The 21,274-nt window shown below is 39.8% G+C and overlaps 1 protein-coding gene across 1 annotated transcript in view; it reads left to right on the forward strand.

The window, feature by feature from the left end:
• The first annotated feature begins 253 nt into the window (after positions 1–253).
• chrm4a (cholinergic receptor, muscarinic 4a) overlaps positions 254–21,274 on the forward strand; it is a 96,312-nt gene continuing 75,291 nt past the window's right edge. The window contains exon 1 of the mRNA XM_004564095.4: positions 254–740. Within this exon, the coding sequence (XP_004564152.1) occupies positions 686–740 (55 nt within the window). The 5' untranslated portion in view covers positions 254–685. The remainder of the gene's footprint in view (positions 741–21,274) is intronic.

A 21,274-nucleotide genomic window follows, 5' to 3' on the forward strand; every position in this document is an offset into this window, starting at 1 on the left:
AAAAAAGATGCATTGAGCTGAACTTCATGTTTTTAAATTAAAGTATTTCACATAGACTAGAGAATATCAACCTGCTAATTCTCAGGAGTGACTTATTAGCATCCCTAAACTAACATTTTGGTACAACAGCACTGTGAGTCAACGTTCAATGCCAAGTTATTTACCGGGATTGGCTGAAGGACATGACATCACAAGTCCTTCCTCGTCTCTCTTCCTCTCTCGCGCTCCTTCTTTACAGGCTGTGAGAGAACGAACGTGCGGTGCGCGCGAGAACGAGAACCCTGTGGCTGAAGCTGAGCGGGCACGTTTTGGATTTGCGATCAATGAGCGAAGCCTGGGATATGGATAGGTGTTAAGTCTATAACAGCTGTTAATTTATTTTTGTCGCCGTTATTATTATTATTATTATTATTATTATTATTATTATTATTAGAAAACGCATCCAGGGAGGGAAACTACACTATGAAAACTGGTTAAAGAGAAAACACCACACAAGCAGGAGGAACATAATGTGAACTGTGAGTGTGCTTGACGGAAAAGCGGAGCGGAGGATAACATCATCTACGCAAGGGTGACAGTGGGTAGAAAACTTGGAGAAAGAAAAACAACGTGGACGAGAGCAAAAAGAGAAAAGGAGGGAGAGAAAAGTCTCGTCTTGGCTGTTGTCGGTTCAGCGCCATGAATCATGAGTAACGACAGTAACGGAGTTGGAGGGCTTCAGCCTCTCTGGAACATCAATGGTGAGTGGTTTTTGGGAATATTTTTCTGCTTTGCCAATAAGCTTTGAGTATGTTCACTTGCGTGTGATGTTAAATGACTTACAGGACAAAAACTATACAGGTCTTCCATATAAATGTCATCAGTTGTGCAGTCCATTGACTTGTAAAGAAATATTGTCACAGCGGTTTATGCCTTCCTGAAAAGGTGGGTGAAGTGAGTTTAAGGACGTCTTGGGCGTAATTTAAATGGATTTTATACAGATACGAAAAAGCCGACAGCAGCCTTGTTTGAACAGCCAGACCCGCTAAATTATTCTCAGTTTTATTTATACAGCGCCAAATGACAACAGGGCGCTTTATATGGTAAGGCATATAACAATAACACAGTCCTTTGGTAAATGTAAAGAAAATACGTATCAGAAATACAAGTCAGTGAATTAATGTGCAATGACAAGTATGTTTTTTTGATTTATGAATGAACAAAAATGAAAACATTTTAATAATTAATATAACATCGCAAAATTCCACGACTAACATACACACACTGTTAAGGATGGACACACTGTGCGACTGAACTGCAGTAAATAAATAAGAGCTGTATTTATGCTTTCATATTTTTCTATTATCAGTAATATGCCCACTCAACTAATAAAATATGCTTTGATCAGCAGGTAAGTGATTTAATATTCACATGAACATCCTTGGGGGGGAGGTTAGATTTAATGAAATGCTGTTATCAGGTTCATATCCATAAGCACTCTTTCCTGAGTGCTTATGCTGCTATATATTATATTATATTATATGTACAGAACAGCATTTCAAATGCAAAAAGAGTTCCAATATAAATATAATAAGACAATTGACAGCTTTTAGTTCCTGATAAAAACATCAGGGGGTCGATGTAACAACCCCTCTCCTCACCATTTATTCCTGTTTATCCCATCAACTTCCCCCCCATCAGTAAGTTATCTGATCTTCTCCTTCTTTTTGCTTCTCATATCTTCTCTCTTTCCCGATCTGTCCTATTTACACTGTACAGAGGGGGGAGTCTTTGTTCTGCTTATATGCATGTACATTGTATTTGACATGTAGATAAAACTAACTAGAATATGTCTGTGTGTGTGTACATGTAGCCATGCACAAAGGTGGCTGTGGCTCATATAACAGAAGCAGGTTATCTGTTAATTGCAGGGTTGGCTGTTTGCTTCCTGGCATCTCCTAGTGCCAGTTGCCCTTGAGCAAGATACTAAAGCCCAGGTTGCTGGTGACTGCAAACATTTTGTGTAAAATAAAGTGCTTTTATGACCTACTTAAGGTTCTATGTAAGCAGAGACAGTGTGCGTAAACTGGAGAAAAATCTTTGTGTTTTTCAGCAGTGGTACAGAATGTTTATTGCTTTGATGTGTCTACTGCTTAAGCGATTAACAAAGAAAGCTTTTGTTTTTATGTGTTTGTAGTTATATGAATTAGTGTGAAAAGACCTTTGTTATTCTGATAGGTTATTATGCAGTGAGGGAAAACGTTACCAGTGTTACAATTCACAACATCTTCAGATACACCGTAGAAAACACGAAGTCTTACCTCCTTAGGTAAAGCTGAGTACTGCTACATATTGACAAGCATGCGTGCAAAACAAAAACTGAACAAATAAATACAGTGTGGTCTTTTCACACCACTGTGTTTATTCTTTGCACCCTTCCTGATTTCCTATTTATTTGTATATTTTGAAATATATTTATATATTTCAGACCAACAAACAAATGTAAATATTAGACAAAGATGACACAAGTAAACACAAAATGCAGTTTCTAAAAGGTGTTTATGATCAGGGGGAAAACAACCCACATGGCCCTGTGTGAAAAAGTGATTGCCCCCTAAACCTAATAAGTAGTTGGGCCACCCTTAGCAGCAACAGCCACAGTGATGTAACCGGCAATGAGTTCTTTACAACACGGTGGAGGGATAAGTCAGATTCAGGTCAGGACTAGGAAACTCCAACAGGTGGACCCCAAAACGTTGATTCTGTTCATGTGGACGTAGCGTTTTCAGTGGGAGAAACATTTCGTCTCTTCATCAGTCTCAGCTGACTGCAGGTTTCCCCAACCAAGTCACTGAGTAACAAAATGTTTCTCCCACTGAAACGCTACTTTTTGTGATTTCCTCACCTGGATGATCGACCATGCATCAAGACATTCAGAGGTGGTGGTGTTGGTGTAGATCATTGTCCTGCTGCAGAACCCAAATGCATTTCAACTGATGGCTGAACATCCTCCTTCAGGATGTTTTGGGAGGCAGCAGAATTCATGTTTCCCTTTACCACAAAAACTCTTCCAGGTCCTGACGTGGCAAAACAGCCCCCGGCCATCACACTACAACCACCATCTTTTAATGTTGCTGAAATGCTGTTAGAGTTATGCCAGATGTAATGGGACTCAACCTTCCAGAAAGTTCAGCTTTTGTCTCACCAGTCTATAGAATATTTCCCCAAAAGTCTTGGGGATCATCGAGATGGTTTTTTTGCAAATGTGAGACCTTTGTGTCCTTTTTGGTCAGCAATGGTTTTCTCTTTAAGCTGTTCCATAGTAGCCATTTTCAGAGGTGGGACCAAGTCATTGTCTTGCAAGTCTCAAGTAAGTCTCAAGTCTTTATCCTCAAGTCTCAAGTCAAGTCTCAAGTAATGTCAGGCAAGTCAGAGTCGAGTCTCAAGTCACTGGTGTAAAAGTCCGAGTAAAGTCACAAGTCTGAAATTTTGAATTTCAAGTCCTTTCGAGTCTTTAAAAAAAAAAACGAAAAAATAATGTTGCAGTTATGCTAAATGTAAATATTAGACCATGTAATTTTAAAATCTGTGTTTTTCTCAACACATGACAAAATAGTGAACTTAGAAAATATACACAAATTGTGAAATTGCACCTCTTTAAAATGCAGCTCAATTAAACCTAGCTCCAAGAATAATTTTCACCGACAGTTCTGAGATACGCTGCATGTTATTCTTGGATGTGGTTGTAGGACCGGCTTTAAAATCGCATGACAAAAATATCATACACATTAAAAAAAACTGCATCACCAACGTAGCCTGGACAACATTTGCTAGTTAGATGAAGTCAGCTATCTCATCTTAGCATATTTATTTCAATTCAATTCAATCTTTTTTTTTTTTTTTTATAAATTTTATTTTCAGTCACAGCAGCATGTTAACAACAAAACATTGAACATACAGTAGTTTGCTGTTCAGTATTTACAATACCCCAAAAGATAACAGAAATAGAGAAGGAAAAAACAAACAAACAAACCAAAGAAACCCCTACAAAACAACAAAAAACAAACAAACAACAACAAACAAATAGAAAAATAAAATGTATAAGGGACATTCAGCGTACAGTTAGCTATGATAGCGATATAGAGATATGGTATCTGGTCATGATAAGGTGGTCATTTTAAATGTTTCCATGTACATCAAGAATGGCTGCCATGCCCTAAGAAATTTGGTGGTTGAACCTGCCAGTGTATATCTCATCTTTTCTAAATGTAAAAACCTCATGAGCTCCGCAAGCCACTGTTCATGTGTGGGAGGAGCTTCCTGCTTCCATCTTAAAAGTATAAGGCGCCTTGCGATAAGTGAAGCAAAGGCAATAGAATTCAAATAGCATTTTGGCAAAGTGATGTCTTGAGGTATCACCCCAAAGATAGCCGTTAGAGCAGAAGGCTCATATTTAACGTTATACATCTCTGACAGAGTGTTAAATATAGACACCCAATAGGTATGAAGATTGGGGCATGTCCAAAAGGTATGAAGGAGCGAACCTGTTTCTGCTTTACATCTGTTACACAGAGGGTCAGCTCCTGGATAGAACTTGGCTAACTTTTCCTTGGAGATATGTAATCGGTGTAGGACCTTAAATTGAAGGAGCCCATGCCTGGCACATATCGAAGAAGAGTGTACCCTCTGGAGAAAAGATTGCCAGAGCTCATCTGTTATAGTCATCCCAAGGTCTTTCTCCCACTGTGCTTTAAGGATGAAGAGAGAAGGAGATTGAAGATCTAATAGTATAGCATAGATTTCTTTAATCGCCCCTCTCTTATGAACGTTTATATTAATAATTTTATCCAAAGAAGTTTCCTCAGGTAGTTCCGGAAATGAAGGAAATCGACTCGTTACAAAGTGACGAATTTGTAAATAGCGGAAAAAATGTTGCCGAGGAACATTAAACTGCTTCAGGAGCTGCGTGAATGAGGCAAAAATCCCATCTACAAAAAGGTCTTTGATATTTCTAAGGCCATTACTTTCCCATATTTTAAAGGCAGAGTCCATCATGGAGGGTGGGAACATATGGTTTGAGCAGATAGGTGCTTTAATTGACATTAAGTGTAACCCCAACCTTTTCCTACATTGCACCCAGATTCTGAGCGAGTCATACAACAAAGGGTTACGTTTATAGGTGTATAGTTCTAATGGGAGAGCTGAACTCAACAAAGCTGATAGGCAAATTTTGCCACAATTGGATGACTCAATTTGGAGCCAAGCTGGAGTCTCTGTAGTAACATTACTCATCCAGTACAGCATATTACGAATATTTGCTGCCCAATAATAAGACTGAAAGTTTGGCAAGGCTAATCCACCCATTGGCCTAGTCCTCTGCATGAAATCTTTACGAATTCGTGGACTTTTGCCATTCCAAATAAATGCAGAGATATGCTTATTCAGTGTTATAAAATACTTATTGGGTAAGTAGCATGGGATACATTGAAATAAGTAAAGGAACTTGGGAAGTATGTTCATTTTGATAGAATTGACGCGGCCAATTAATGACAGTGGTAAATTGTTCCATCTCTGAAGATCTGTCTCAGTATTTTTAAGCAGCGCGACAAAGTTTCTTTCATAAAGATCTTTGTATGAGTGGGTAACCTTAACCCCCAGATAGGTCACATACCCTGATTTAACACTAAATTGAAAACCTGAAAATGAAATCTTTCTGGCTATAGAGTTGACACAGAGAAGTTCACTTTTATGCAGATTTAACTTGTAACCTGAAATATTACCAAAACATTCAAAAATGGCAAGAGCACGGGGAAGAGAGCATAAAGGCTCTGACATATACAGCAGGAGGTCGTCAGCATATAAGGATATTTTGTGCTCCTGGTCACCTCTGAAGATGCCCTTAATGCAACTGTCAGCTCGCAGTTTAATCGCCAGTGGTTCAATTGATAATGCAAAAAGAAGAGGGGATAAGGGACAACCTTGTCTCGTACCACGGAGAAGTGGGAAATAAGAAGAGAATAACGAATTTGTTCTAACACGTGCCATAGGTGAGGAGTAAAGTAACTGAATCCATGAAATGAAATTAGGGCCAAATCCAAATTTATGCAGAGTATAAAACAGATAATCCCACTCCACCCGGTCAAATGCCTTCTCAGCATCGAGTAATAAGGCAATTTCAGGGGTTGTAGTTGACTTGGTGTGTAATATGTTCAAAAACCTGCGCAGCTTGAAAAAACCATGCCTACCCTTCACGAAACCTGTCTGATCTGGAGAAATTAACAATGGTAGATGTTGCTCTAGCCTGAGAGCAAGTGTTTTTGACAGTATTTTTAAATCTACATTTAAGAGTGATATAGGACGATATGATGAACACTCTAATGGATCTTTATAATTCAATTCAATCTTAATTGGCAGACTTCATGTCCATAAAAACAAGACAAAAAACAAAAACACACACACACAACACTCCCCCCCCCCCCCCCCCCAACACAAGGTATACACCATTAAATATATATATGTATAAGTATCTAAAACATTTGTAAAAACATAAAACCATAATATACATAAAACACAATTACTTAAAATAAATCAATAAATACACAAACACTTTAACCAGTGCTTTCTGAGACTGGATGAGTAACGGGAACCACTCACTGTCGGATCTGTAAGTGCTAAAATTATACTGTTACTCGAACCATCCAGTCGTTCTCTAAAATTGAACATTAGCTTCCTTAAAAGTGCTTTAAAAGTCCAAACACCCACAGCTACAAACATCTGGCTGGCACTACCACTTCTAGGTATCCTGCAAAGGATTCTCATCGCATCATTATATGCAACATGCAGCTTCTGCATGCTACATTGTTTGTAGGATGACCACAAGGGGGCAGTATATAGCGGTGTGCAATACGCTTTAAACAAAGCCACTTTAACTGGAAGTGAACAAAAGCTGAATTTGCGTGCAATAGTATTTGCCTGCACATAGAGCTTACACCGCTGTCTGTATATGTCATCATCATCATTCATTTGCTCAGTAATAAAGTGACCGAGGTATTTCACCTTTTTATGAACTTCAAGAGTTTTTTGTGCCAGTTTAAACAAAGGGAAATTTAGCTGTTTATCCTGCTTGGTTCTACATATCAAAACAGCACTTTTAGCAGCATTGTACTCAATGTCATATTGCACACCATATTCAGTACAGACATTAAGAAGATCCTGTAACCCAGCACTGCTTGGACTAAAAACAACCAGGTCATCTGCATACATAAGATGATTTATCAGTGCTTTACCTAATATACACCCAGTGTTACAGGCTCTCAGCTGTATGGACAAATCATCGACATATAAATTAAATAAAATTGGAGACAAAATCCCACCCCGTCTAACACCATTGCTGACACCAAAGGGGGCAGAAATACTGCTTCCCCATTTAACCTGCATGTTCTGATGAGCGTACCAGTAAGAGAGAATCCTCACGATGTACTGAGGAACTCCCCATCTCTTCATTTTATCAAAAAGTTTTCTGTGGTTCACTCGATCAGAAGCCTGAGAGGCATCAATGAAAGACATGAGGACAGATGAATTTTTAGCCCTGTACAAACTGACTATTTCCTTGAGTGCATATATGCACATGTCAGTGCCGTGCTTTGAAGCCAAACTGATTATCCAGAGAAGAGATGAACACACTAACTCTGTCAAACAAGATTCTTTCTAACACCTTAGATAAAATACTGGCTAGTGCAATCGGCCTGTAATTATCCAAGCAGCTCACTTTTGCAGCTTTGTCCTTCATAACTGGTACCAGTAAAATACACAGCATTGAGTCTGGTAATATGCCATGAATCATAAACCCAGTGAAACAGAGTGCTAAAAGAGGAGCTAGCCTTACACTAGCATGTTTTAAATGTTCTGCAGTGATGTGATCCAAACCAGAGGATTTATTATCAGACAACCTATGAATGGCTTCATATACTTCATGTGTCCTTACACTTATTGTGTCATTACTCATGTCAAGATTGTCCTCATATGGTTCACTTTTTATACAGTTAAACAACGCACTGTAATGCTGTCTCCATAATGCTGCAATGTTATCTGCCCCAGAAACACCTTCAACAGTTGATGGTAGAGATGGTTTACAGTTATTAAGAGCTTTCACCTCTTTCCAAAAATCTGCCGTATTATTACACAGCATTTTCCTGGCCAAAGAATCTGCTCTTAGCATTTGCTCATTTTTAGTTATAAAGCGAACAGCGTACTTATATCTGGCATTCGCACATTTTTTCTGTTCAAATTCTGGGCCTTGTTTAGGTCTTCCAGCCATGGCCCAACATTTATAAGCTATGCAAGCTTCATCATGGTACATGGATACATGTTCTTTCCAGCCAGGTCTGATGTTAGGTTTCTTATGCTTATATTGTTTATCAAGCAGTGTGCCACTTTTATACAGAGCAGTCACTATATCATCATACATGGAGCAGAGTAAATGTTTATGCACAGCATTCTTACAGTTGACATCTTTGCACAAAATAGCTTCTTTATTTATATGCATATTTATAATCATACGGTTCTTGGAGTGAGTGCATACCTCATGAAGTTTAGTAACTTCCGGTCACTGCAACAAGCCCAGGTACAGTTTACCGACGGATGGGTGCAGGACCTTGAAATGCACCGTGTAGAACGAAAGACCATCGTACGTATCATAAGTTTACCAGTCTCACAAATCGTCGTCATAAATACACATTCCTTAACCGTTTATTAATAGGACCTTTGAGCTCAACGGTAATTAATTAGTAGTGGAAATAATTTCTTGTTCATCACAGAAATGTAGCAGTGACAACAATACTGTATGCTGTAATCGTACTGGACAATTAGTGATACAAAAAAACTGTTTTATCCTGTGAATAAAAGTATATGTTTTTGTCAGTGTACCATAATAACAGAAGCGAAACGCAATATTGTGTCAGGACAATTCACTATTTATGCACAATAAATAAAGGAGCATAGCGCCACAATTTCTGTTCAGCGCCAGACTTGCTTGTAACCTATATCACTAATTATGTTATGAAAATGACGTATTAACTACTAAAAAACACTGACCTTCGTGTAAATGCTTGGAGCAGACTAACCTGTGAGCTGGAGTGTTCTGGGACGTTATATTTGATCTTTGAATGGCTGCAATCCAGGCCATCCGTCGCGTCTTTGTTACTTCGGAAACATGGCTCGAACAATTTCTCTTCAACGACGTAATCCGATAACAACCGATCTCTTTACCCGTCGGCTTCCCGTGGCTGTCATGCGACCGGCTATTGCAGTTAATAATACAACAGCTTGTTGCCATTTTTGTGTTTCTTTTTATCGCTGTATAACTGATTTTAATTGAAAGCCTGCGTGCGCTAGTACCGCTTGCCACGAGTTCCCAGAATCCTTTGCGGTTCTACCCGTGAATGACGTCACATTTTCAATCTCTATATAATATGCATGTTAAATTTTATATTTGGGGTGAAATATCAAGTCTTTTCAAGTAAACCGGTTCAAGTCCAATTCAAGTCCCAGGTCATTGGTGTAAAAGTCCAAGTCAAGTCACAAGTCTTAGAACATTTTTTCAAGTCAAGTCTAAAGTCATAAAATTAATGACTCGAGTCTGACTCGAGTCCAAGTCATGTGACTCGAGTCCACACCTCTGGCCATTTTACCCCGTCTCTCTCTTATTGTTGAATCGTGAATTCTGACCTTTACTGAGACATGTGAAGCCTGCAGTTCTTTAATGTTGTTCTTGGGTTCTTTTGTGACCTCCATAAGTCATCGTTGTGCTCGTAGATAGGGCTGCTCGATTATGGCAAAAATGATAATCACGATTATTTTCACTGAAATTGAGATCTCGATTATTTGACAATATTTATTTAACCCTTTAAGACCTACTATAGAACCAAGTCCGCCAGAGCTTATATTATTTTTTTTACATGTTGTAGTGCCATTTATGGGAGCATTTCAAGTTGCTATACAACTGTTATAGCCCATATTTTAATAATATGTATGCATTAAGTCCATAGTAACTACATTAATTGCAAAAAAGTGCAATAAACTACAAAAAAATAGAAAATCGTTTTTGGTTTTTTTACATATATTTCTACTTGGAGAAATTTAAGAGGCTTATCCCTCAAAACTTTAAATACAAAAAAGTTGCAAAAAATAGTTTCCCACCACAGGAAATTTATTTTGAGTGTCTTCATAGTTTTATTTTGGAGATACACAAATTTTTATATACTGCAGGAAAAACAAAAAACAATCCTATGATGCAAATTTTCAAAGAAAACAGCAGGTGCATCAAAATAAACTATTTCCAGCAGTGCAATTTGAGTTCTAAGCATCCCAGAAACTATTCAGAAAAGTCAAACATGACCAGTATAGGCTTTTAAGGCCTACAAGTAAAAAAAACTCGACATTTTCCGCGAAAATGACATCACTTCCGGTTTCGGGCAGGAAATGGCGGACATGTGATAGTTAGCGGTGAGTCTGTTTCAATGTGCGAAGTGTTACGAACAGCTGATCGGATCGGCAAAGCGTGTTTCTGGAATATTATGTTTTTGTTCCTGCAAGCGCTTTTTATGCAGTTTTTGCAAAGCTTTATGTGGAAGGAAACCGTGACCGAGGACAAGCTGATGGCATCAGATGTAAGTTTCATATGCAAAACAAAATATTGCGCTAGCTTACACGGTTCAGGTTCTACAGGGATTTAAAAATAGTTACACAAAACAGTGTGCTGCTCTGACCGGCTTTAAAGGGATAACAATGTATTGAATAATGACTTTAAAAAATAATATAAAATAGTGTGCAACACCACTGAAGTTTTTTTTTTTTTTTTCTTACCTCTTTTCAACCAGCGGCAGTCACTCTCCTCTCTAAATAACTTCTGCTTAGCTTTCCGAGCTTCCTTCGGGTCCTCTTAATCAGCGGTCTCAACCTTTTTTGCGCCACGGACAATATTTTCACGGACTGGCCTTTAAGGTGTCGCGGATAAATGAGGGAGGGGCTAATAATCGGCTCAGTCATTTTTAATGATCGTTGAAAGCCCAGATCATAATCGTGATTAAAATTCGATTAATTGAGCAGCCCTACTCGTAGAGTTATTTTTGGTTGGCTGGTCGCTCCTGGGAAGGTTCACCACTGTTCCATGTTTTCGCCATTTGTGGATAATGGCTCTCACCGTGGTTCAGTGAGAGAGCCAGTGGGGCTCTCACTGCTTCATTTTGTCAGACTGGTTCTATTTAAGGGATTTCTTGATTCAACAGGTCTGCCAGTAGTCAGGCCTGAGTGTGTTTAGTGAAACTGAAATGCTTAAACTTAAAAATGCATTTTGTATTTACTTAGATGATCTCTGTCTAATATTAAAACGTGTTTGATGATCTGAAACATGTAGATTTGATAAATATGGAAAACACTAGGAAATCAGGAAGGGGCAACACTTTTCACATATATTATGTAACATGTATTATGTAAATACATGTTACATAATAAAATATGTTGAAATTAAAAAAAAAAACCCAAAACCCCAAACAAAACTTATGTGAGACAATAAGTGTAATGTGTGCTTTTGGGAAATTACCTGAAATATGAGCATGCTTTGTGGCAATGCCCTGCCTGACGTTGGGGGTTCTTAGCCACACACAGCAGTGACAGAAGAAGTCTGATTACTAACTGCCTTAGTAATCAAGCTAAAATGACATTTCTTTAGCAAATAAAGCTGAGGCCTTGAGGCAACTGTGAGAAGCTAAAGAAATAGAAACAACTCAGATTTAGTATCCTGTATAATCAGGTAAAAGAAAACACAATTTGTGATAAATGAAAGCAGTAAAATGTACTTTTGAAGAACTAAACGTTAGTGTGAAAACACCCTTTATAGTAATGTAATGTAATAAATGATCTGAAAATACAGGCCTTTGAAATAGAACCACAACAGCAACCCCACATTTCCATGAGATTTCCATCAGTGATGGGGGGCATTTAAAAGTTGATGTGTACTGTTAGCCGACGCGTATGGATCAGTAATTAAGGTTTGACTCTCATCCTCGACTGGAGCAGCTGATGGGTGTCATCAGGACGCTACAGCACAGAGCGAACACCATCCCCACAGACACAGCAGCCAGAAAATCCCATCAAACAGGCCCTGAGTAAATGTGGTTATCTAAGCTGAATGTTTGTCAAAGCTGGGAAGAAAGGTCCAGGTGATCCAGGAGAGAAGAAGGACAACTGCTGCAGTCAGCTGAGACCGAAGAAGTCACCTGGATGATGAAACGTTTCTCCCGCTGAAGACGCCACGTCCAGATGAACAGAATCGAGTTTATGGGAAGAAATATACCAGTAATCTAAGATCTGTAATTCCACATGAGAAGCTAGATAAGCTTATGCTGTACACGATCTTAATAAATGTGTCCGAGGCACTTTTCTCCTCCTGTAGTGAATCAGCATCAAAGCTTTCTTTACATATTACACAATTTTGATATTTAATTACCCCAAGCAGTGATTTTTACTTTAACTCAATCCCTTGTTTTGTTGTTCTTTTCATTTGTGTATTTATTTCAATATATTGGGTTTTTTTATGAAGATCATATTGTCTAAAATGTCATAGCATGTACTTCCAAATTTATTCTTGGGTATAAAAGATTGATCTCATCTCCTAAAACTGGTCGGTGAGCAGTGATACTTATCCTTTGACTAAACAATACAAACTAACTGAGAAAAGATGCTTCTAGGCCTACTAGATCATTGCTAATGTTTATGTGAGAAGCTCTCTAAAAATTGGAATGTGGGAAGATTTATCATTCATAAAAGCTGAAATCACTCTACTTCTATTAAATTAGTTTACCAGCGTTATCTACCAGAGCTGGAAGCGAGTGTGGGGAAATGAACCTACTGTAGGGGATATGGCACTGAATAGAATTATAACGCACCACATGAATAACAATAAATGTAATTATATGTAAAGGATATATTATTATTTTTATGATGAAATGCAGCAATATGCAGAATTATACCACTTAACCAGTCTAAACAGCTTACAGCAACTCATAGTCAGTTTAATGAATATAATAAAATACTTTAGGAGGGAATTCAACACAAACAGAAGTAAGAAGAGGCCACATTGATTGACAGAAATGAAAATTATCAGCCTAGAGAGGACTGAATTCAACGACACCCCAAATAATGAAGTGAAGAATGATGAGGCAAGCTCATTCATTTTGAATTTCCTCGCAGCAATTCAAAATGCTACATTTAGACATTCATACCAACTACTCAGTAGTTTGCAACGTACTTGTATGCATGCCCAGTCGGGGCATTCTCCTAATGAGACAATCAGTTGTGCAGTTGTGTACTGGGGGTCTCCCAGATGTGCCATCCTGGAGGAGATGGCACATCAACACTCATCCAACTGACTTCTTCAGTCTCAGCTGACTGCAGGTTTCCTCAACTTTACAAACAGTACATTTGCACAATGACAAACAGCCCACTGAATGAACAATGGACTTTCTCCCACTGAAAATGCTACATCCAGATGAACAGAATCAATATTTTTGGAAATTACATACCTGGATGACTGAGCATGCATCAAGACACAGTCAAAAAAGATGTATTTTTGTGAATGTATAAATATTTTAGCAAATTTTAGCAAATTACATGTAGAAAATACTTGCAGAATTTCTACTCTCTCAGTCATGAGACCTGCTTTTGTCTTTTATTTTGCCCCGTACATCTTGTCTCACCTTGTCCACCCACCAGATGTCCTCAGTTTTCCATTGTTTTCCATTCACCTGTCTGCACACACCCTCCTTACCTGCTCATTTTGAGTCCCATTGATGTTGAGATAGACATCAAAATTAAACGGCCCAGGTACAAACTTTATCCCAGCATTATACAACAATCATACCTGTGTTTCCTTTGTTTGGTCCCTAGATTTCAAATTCCTTTCCTGCTTGTGTAGCAAGCAACCTAAATGCTTATAGTTGCATTTAAAAACAGAATGTAGCAATCTGCACGGCTGGGTCCTCTGCATTCAGTTCCTTCTCTTTGCTTTCCTGTTACTATCTCTTGAGTTTTGCTTAAATTTCTCTAATCCAAGAGGAGAAAATGTACATGCACATCAAAAATCAGTCATCCTCTCACAGATTTAGAGTGGTTCTGAGTGGTGTCCAAGTGTAGCAGGATCTTGCCTCCATTTAGAGCATGTGATTAAACCAATTAAGACTGAAAATGTAACAGAACAGTAGAACATTTCTCTCTCTTTTTCTTCCTCTTTCTTGACAAAATGTTCAAGGGTTTCTAGAAAGTTGACACATTTGTAAACCTGAAAGCCTTTGGCTCTTGGTCTTGCTGACCACAAAGCATCAGTACTGTAAAGAGGAACAAAATTAGTGTGATATCCTGTGATCACATTGGCATTAGACTGTTAAACTACACTACTGGTGGAGTAATAGCCATCTGATGAGTCCATACCCTGTTCTCAGTTGTTATTCTTAAATCAGTCACTTGAGGAGGATTTCCAATGAGCTTCTTTTCAGGAAAATGTTCACAAAATTCAAAAGTACATATTACTTGTGACTTTTCTTAAAAGTAATGCAGTTCATTATGTACTACTTGCCAAAGAAAGGAATTTATTACTCTATTTATTAAATTACTTTTTCATTGTTTCATAATATGACAAAATTACCAATTAACAGTATAAACGTTGGTTTACAGTCGCGCACACTGAAACAAATCCCTACACAAGGACAATATTTCTTTTAGGTTTTACATATGAACACAAACTCAGCAACACAAACCAAAACTGAAAACCAGCCCAAATAGACTAATAGACCAACACCACGGTGATTCTTACAACACTGCAAGCTTGACTGCTCATTGCTGCCTTAATACCTGTTGAGTATGGCTGCTGGGCTTGGGTTGGCATGCACTCAGCTTTCATATATCACTCTGGGTTCTTGGCTAGCTTTGTGGTAGCAAAGCTATCTGTGCAGAAGCTGTATAAGTAGCACGCTGAAGTTTCTGTCATGGACACAGTTTCCACCCTACCATCATGCTCTTGTCCTTTTGTGATATAATAAAAGTAATTTCCGTATCTCCACTTCTGTAGACCACTCTGCTATTTTCCTCCTCCTGCTAGTGTGCCAAAAAGCCATTGCCTGTCAAAAAGTCATTTACAATGTTTCTCGGTGTAAAAACAAAAGTCACATAGAGATATATATATATAGCATTTATGGAGGGTAAGTCCAGCATCCTGAGATTGTACGCCAAGTGAAAGGAAGGAGGTCGAGGACCAGTGAGTGTCAGATCCACTGTCCAGGATAAGACAACAAGCATTCATGAGCCAGATGGACAACTGATCATGTGCTTAGTCAATACATCTGGCAGCAGAAACCCGAGAAAGAAGAGGAACAAAGAGAGGAACTATTGGGAGGAACAGGCTCCTGCACAGGACCACCATCAGATAGAAGAAATGGCTGACATCAAGAATCCTACCAGTGACTGGACAAACCTGGAGACAGACCTGAGCTAAGATCCTGGGGGACTTCCAGATACAAAGAGACAAACTGGTGATGGACAAGCAGAAGAAGACGGCCGTAGTGATAGATGTGGCTATACCAACATCAAGGAAATGAACACAAGAAGCCAGAGAAATACCGAGGGCTGAGAGAGGAGCTCGAGAAGATCTGTTTGACAGATTATAGGCCAAGAAGTAATTTACAATTCCATCCATCCTCTTCCGCTTATCCTTCTCAGGGTCGCGGGGGGCATGAGCCTATTACAGCTGTCGTAGGGCGAGAGGCAGCGTACACCCTGGACAGGCCGCCAGTCGGTCACAGGGCCAACACACAGACACAGACACGCATTCGCACTCACATTCACACCTGTGGGCAATTTAGAGTTTCCACACTAACCCTACTGTCACTGCATGACATTACTGATATTACTTCAAGTATTTATGATAAATAAGTACTGGAACTATTTATTTATTTATTTATTTTGTCAGATTGTGAACAGCAGCTACACCACTTCTGTTTTGTAATGGCCTACTTTTTACAGGCTTTTGATTATACAATGTTGCATCAGGCTGTGCATTTGTGTCTGAATGAGTGTTTTTTTAACTGCAGATATTATTACTGGTACATTCCCAGTAAGCTGCTATCAAAATGAGTGATAGTGGAATTAGAGGACAGGGTTTTGGCATCAAGCCGATGAGGATGTGTGCAAGGGGCCCAGAACAGTGCTTCAGATTTACTAATATGTAATAGCTGCTTAATCTTGCCTTCTTTTTCTGTTTAAATTTAAAACTATTTGTTAATATGTAATATGTGTTGATGTTGTGTAATGTACAGTACTTTACACATAGTATGGCAGCTCATTGAAACAGTAATGATATGGCAGGAAGTGATAATGCCATGAATCTTTTTTACTGTTTTTTGTTTACTAAGCCTCTTTGTTACCTGACATGTCTTCTACAAAGACAAACACATTCTAATAAGATTAAATGTTTTCCAGATTGGAGACGTCTGAACATCAGTTGGTGTAAAATAATGTGTAGTACATAATTATGTAGGAGAGGCAATTAATGCACTGATAGAGACAGAACAAAGAGCCTTTTTCTCAGTAACCAGAACTGGATCAGACCGTATCTACATCCTGGATGGGATGCAGATAACACCAGTTTCAGTAGGAGTGTGTCTGTGTAAAAGCCCTTTGTATTTGACAAAATCAAACAACACTCATTCCATTATGTTCCATTACAACTTGGGATTGAGAGTACTGATGTTGATCACAAAATAAAGATTTTAAAAGCATTAATTTTATTCTGGTATGATTGCCGTGGCAAATTATGGTTTAAATGGAAGAACAATACTTACAGGAAGGTTTCTCTTCATTCTTCTAGTCATCATAACCAGCTAAACCTTTGTAATGCTAATAAATTCATCTAGTGTCAGATATTGTAACCACGACATGAGTATTGGTCAATGTGGTTTTTAAAAAAGTAAAAACAGCATCAGATGTGACTAAATGTAATTAAGAAAAAAAGAAGGAGAAATAAACGACAATGCTCTGAGCATCATGTTTGATCTGCTGATTTTCCAATAAACACAGTCATGTTTTGGCTTATGAAATGTTATCATAGCTGTTTAGAAATGCTGCATTAGATAACATGCAGTGGTCATTTATTTACAATGGTGACATCTACTCGTGAGCTCCCGCAGCTTTCCAGCTGCCTTGTCTCCAGTTAGTTCCCCTCTCCAGTCCTATTAAAATAGGGAGGGTGTGATTAGTAAATTGCTCCCAGCTGCCCTGCCAGCCTCCCTGGCACCGCTCCCTGAACCCACTGCACCACCTCTCCTCTGGGGGGTCGCTGACCACACGCCACCACTAACCTCCATTCCCCAGCCAAGTCTGCCCACGGGAACGGGAAAGGAAATGAGCCACGATCATCTGTGGACTGGTTCTCAGATACCGCTTTTCTACACTGCATGAGCTGCATGACATTAATGTTAGTTTGATAAACTAACATTAATGTACAGCAGCAGTTTAATTAATGTACAAACAGTTTTCAAGATATTATGATGACACTAGCCACTCCTGACCAGTGTTGGTCAAGTTACTTGAAAAAAGTAATCAGTAACTAATTACTGATTACTTCCCCCCAAAAGTAATCCAGTTACTTTACTGATTACTTATTTTCAAAAGTAATTAATTACTTAGTTACTTTTTAAAAACACGATTTACAACCTGAAGAGGTGATAAAGCGATAGATCTTTCAGCCCAATTCTACTTTTTCTGCATAATCCATCATACAAAATGTAATCAAATGGAAAAGTCTCTTTTTAAAACTTGTTTTATTAGTTTTAATCTTTTAACTTTATGCATCAAGCAAAAATTTAATTATCTGCAACATTCTCTGACTGGAAGAAATTAGTTTAAACCTATTTAAACTTATTTTCTGCACATTCCAGCTCATAAAATAAAATAATTTTTTTGTGTGTGTGTTTACACTCAGTCTTTCAAATAGATGCAAGTAAAACACAGCAGAAAATAAATAAAGTCAAAGACTCAGCGGTCCTGTTGCTCTATTTTCACCTGTAAAGCAGGAGTGGGGTAGGCGGAGGGTTACCCTGGTGCAGGTGTGCTGCAGCAGTCAGTGGAAGAATCCGCGAGTTTCTCTGTGAGTTTCCCATTACGTCGTAGCTACTCGGTGCTTGTTTGGAAGTTTAGGGGTTTTTTCGCTGTAAAAAGAAGTTTTCTTCCCACGCACAGCGGACACTAATGTTTTTGTCACTTTTTATGGAATCAAACTCAAAGTAAGGTCAGTGCTTCCACGCTTTAAACGCTGCACGCTCATACTCTCTCTGCACTCGATATGTGATCCATTGTTGATCTGCACACAGCTGTTGTCACGAACGGCGCACTCGCTTACGTCACTGTCCTGAGACATTCTCGCAAAAAATCACGGTTTTAGTAACGCAGTAACGCAGCGTTCCTACGGGAGAGTAACGGTAATCTAATTACCGTTTTTGCAATAGTAATCCCTTACTTTACTTTTTTCAGGTAACGAGTAATCGGATTACAGTAACGTGTTACAAGTAACGCGTTACTGCCCATCTCTGCTCCTGACAGACAGCTGCCCCCAGCTCTCTCCCTCAATTCTGGTTAATTGAAACTATAAACAAGTCGAGTCAAGTGGCTTTTATTGTCATTTTAACCTTGTACAGTGATGCAGTACAGAGTGAAATGAGACAGCGTTGCTGTGAGACCCTGGCGCTACATATGACATATAACGGACAAACACAGGACTACGTAAAGTGCAAAAAATTGAAAAAATATACAAGACAAGACAGTGCAACACTAGACAGAACAGGATGATACAGACACAAGACAGTGCAATGTGCAAAATACTGAGTATTGTGATTGTGATAAGTGCTTGGTAGTGACGTGTATGAAGGTGTGCGTGTGTGTGTGTGTGTGTGTGTGTCTGTGTGTGTGTGTGTGTCAGTCCAGTCACTGAGTGTTCAGGAACCTGACAGCTTGGGGGAAGAAACTGTTCCACAGTCTGGCCGTGAGGCCCGGATGCTCTGGTACTTTTTCCAGAAGGCAGCAGGGTGAAGAGTGTGTATGAGGGGTGTGTGGGGTCTTTAACAATGCTGGTGGCTTTGCGGATGGAGCCGATGCTGTAAGTGTCCGTGATGGAGGGGAGAGGAGCCTCAACGGTCTTCTCAGCTTTTCTCACTATCCTTTGTAGGGTATTGAGATCTGATAGGGTGCAGTTACCATACCAGACAGTGATGCAGCTGCTCAAGACGCTCTCGATAGTCTCTCTGTAGAAGGTCGTAAGAATAGATGATGGCAGCTGGGCTTTCCTCAGCTTCAGCAGGAAGTAGAGATGCTGCTGAGCCTTCTTGGTTATGGAGCTGGTGTTCAGGGACCAGGAGAGGTAGACACCAAGCAATTTGGTGCTCTTGACGACCTCCAAAGAGGATCCATTGATGTTAAGTGGGCAATGATCTCTCTGTGCTCTCCTGAAGTCAACAATCATCTCTTTTGTTTTGTCCACGTTCAGAGACAGGTTGTTGGCCATTAGCTGTTGCACCTCCTCTCCGTATGCTGACTCATCATTCTTGCTGATGAGACAAACCACAGTTGTGTCATCGGCGAACTTGATGATGTGGATCAAATTGTGCATTGGTGCGCAGTCGTGAGTCAGCAGAGTGAACAGCAGTGGGCTGAGCACACAGCCCTGAGGGGCTCCAGTGCTCAGTGTGGTGGTGTTGGAGATGCTGTTACCGATCCGGACTGTCTGAGGTCTCTCCGTCAGAAAGTCCAGGATCCAGCTGCAGAGGGAGGTGTTCAGGCCCAGCGGGCTGAGTTTTCCAATCGGGTGCTGAGGAAAGATTGTGTTGAATGCTGAACTGAAGTCTGAAGAACTGAAGGGCGAGATGTAAGGTGGTGGCGATGGCGTCGTCTGTTGACTGGTTGGGGTGATAGGCGAACTGCAGTGGGTCCAGTGTGGGTGGCAGCAGGGTCTTAATGTGCCTCATGATGAGCCTCTTGAAGCTTCATCATGATGGGTGTGAGTGCAACGGGACGGTAGTCATTGAGGCAGGACACTGGGGACTTCTTTGGCACAGAAACAATGGTGGTGGCCTTGAGGCACATTGGGACGACAGCAGTGCTCAGGGAGAGGTTGAAGATGTCAGTGAGGACATCTGTCAGCTGGTCTGCAGATTCTCTGAGCACTCTTCCAGGGATGTTATCTGGACCACCAGCTTTCCGTGGGTTAACTCTGCAAAGAGTTTTCCTCACATCAGCAGAGGTCAGACGCAGAACCTGTTAGGATGCCTGGGTTGTTGACCCAGGGTTTTGAGTTTATATATTATTTATCATTTCTATTCTTTGGTTTCTTTAATAATAATCAAAGTGTTTTTATTGAGTTTTCAGAAAGCATATCATTCATACAGAAAAGCTCGAACTCAAGTCCTACCGCACAGTGTAAGACAAAACTATACCCAGACAGAGGAAGTAAAGAAAACGGAAAAAAAAAAAAAAGGGGGGGGGGGGTGTGAGTTGCCAGTTATGGAGTGGAAGGAAACTCATCTTCAAAATAGGAAATGAAAGGCTGCCAGACCTTAAAGAATTTCTTGGTGTTGCCCTGTATAGTAAATCTGAGATGTTCTAATTTGAGGTGTGCCATCACCTCCTCCACCCAGCGTTTATGGGATGGTGGTGTTGCCTTTATCCAGTTAAGTAGAATCAATCTCCTAGCCAGCAATGAGGCGAATGCTATTGCCTTCCTCTGAGAGGCTGTTAGTTGAGTTTCCCTCGGTGCCACACCAAAGATGGCTGTCAGAGGCATTGGTTCCATATCCTTATTAGAAATGAATGAGAATGTTCTAAAGATGTTAGCCCAAAAGTCTTTCAGCCTGGAACAAGACCAGAACATGTGGCATAAGTTGGCTGGTACCTGTTTACATCTGGGGCAGGTCGGATCGGCCCCCTGGTACATTCTTGCCAGTTTCTCCCTTGACAAATGCAGTCTGTGCAACACCTTGAACTGTATCAATCCGTGTCTCACACATATAGAAGCAGAGTGTCAGTCAACCTCTGAAATGTCCAGCCCCAATTCTTCCTCCCATTTCCGTCTTACATTGTCCAGGGAGGGGGAAGCCACATTCTGAATATGTGTATATAGCGTGGAGATTGTCCCCTTAGCAGTCGGATCTGTGTCCATCAGCTCGTCTATCCATACGCTTTGTGGAAGCTCGAGGGAGGG

This window comes from Maylandia zebra, linkage group LG23 (genome assembly GCF_041146795.1).
Source record: "Maylandia zebra isolate NMK-2024a linkage group LG23, Mzebra_GT3a, whole genome shotgun sequence".
Taxonomy (NCBI): domain Eukaryota; kingdom Metazoa; phylum Chordata; class Actinopteri; order Cichliformes; family Cichlidae; genus Maylandia; species Maylandia zebra.